At 38.7% G+C, this 1,102-nt stretch overlaps 1 protein-coding gene across 1 annotated transcript in view; it reads left to right on the top strand.

Moving 5' to 3' along the window:
* The window catches only part of NDUFA5 (NADH:ubiquinone oxidoreductase subunit A5), a 32,943-nt gene that overhangs the window by 23,849 nt on the left and 7,992 nt on the right, over window positions 1–1,102 (top strand). The window contains exon 2 of the mRNA XM_023755321.1: window positions 945–1,089. Within this exon, the coding sequence (XP_023611089.1) occupies window positions 945–1,089 (145 nt within the window). The remainder of the gene's footprint in view (window positions 1–944; window positions 1,090–1,102) is intronic.

The following is a 1,102-nucleotide window of genomic DNA, read 5'->3' on the forward strand; positions in this document are numbered from 1 at the left end:
AGCGGACTTAATTTTGCTTGCTTGGATTTATGGTATCCAGGGCAACATTTACCAACAACAACAGAAATGCAGTTGTTTATTTTTTGCATATTCTGCTCACTTTCCTCTTATTTCTATTCTTTTTTCTTCCATGCTTCTCTTCCATCCTTTCTCTTCTTTCATTCATCAAACACCTGCTTACTGAGAGCTTTCTATATGCAAGGCCCTATAGATGCTGGAGTAAAGGAATAAGATCAAGTCCGTTTCCTAAGTTAATACTGTGCCTGTTTCTTTTACCTCTCTTTCCTATCCAGTCCTTTATTGATCTTTTATTTTTTACATCAGTCTTTTAGATACATCGATCTTCATCCTTTTTTTCTAGTTTCAGAGTAGAGAATGAAAACAAAGCAAAAAAAAGTGTGTTGTGTTTAAAGAAAACTGTCAGAAGCAACTCTTACAAAGTGCCTTGTTGCAAAAAGAAGAGGACCACATTAGTCACTTAACTAAATTTTATTGAGCATTTTAAGGACTGAATGTCTGTGTCCCCTTAGAACAGTGGTTCTCAACCTGTGGGTCGTGACCCCTTTGGCGGTCGAACGACCTTTTCACAGGGGTCGCCTAAGACCATCGGAAAACACATATATAATTACATATTGTTTTTGTGATTAATCACTATGCTTTAATTATGTTCAATTTGTAACAATGAAAATACATCCTGCATATCAGATATTTACATTATGATTCATAACAGTAGCAAAATTACAGTTATGAAGTAGCAACGAAAATAATTTTATGGTTGGGGGTCACCACAACATGAGGAACTGTATTAAAGGGTCGCGGCATTAGGAAGGTTGAGAACCAATGCCTTAGAATGTATATGTTGAAGCCCGATGAGGTTCCTGTGGCTGGAATCTCTATGGAAGTAATAAGGTTAAGGAGGTGATACGGCTGGTGCTCTGACCCAGAAGAGTTAGTGTCCTTAGGAGAAGAGACACCAGAGTGCTACATGAGGACACAGTGAGAAGGTGGCTCTCTGCAAGCCAGGAAGATAGCTTTCACAAGAAACCTACCCAGCCAGACCTTGATCCTGGACTTTCAGTCTCCAGAACTGTGAGAAAATAAA

The sequence above is a fragment of the Myotis lucifugus genome, unplaced genomic scaffold (genome assembly GCF_000147115.1).
Source record: "Myotis lucifugus unplaced genomic scaffold, Myoluc2.0 scaffold_73, whole genome shotgun sequence".
Classification (NCBI taxonomy): Eukaryota; Metazoa; Chordata; class Mammalia; order Chiroptera; family Vespertilionidae; genus Myotis; species Myotis lucifugus.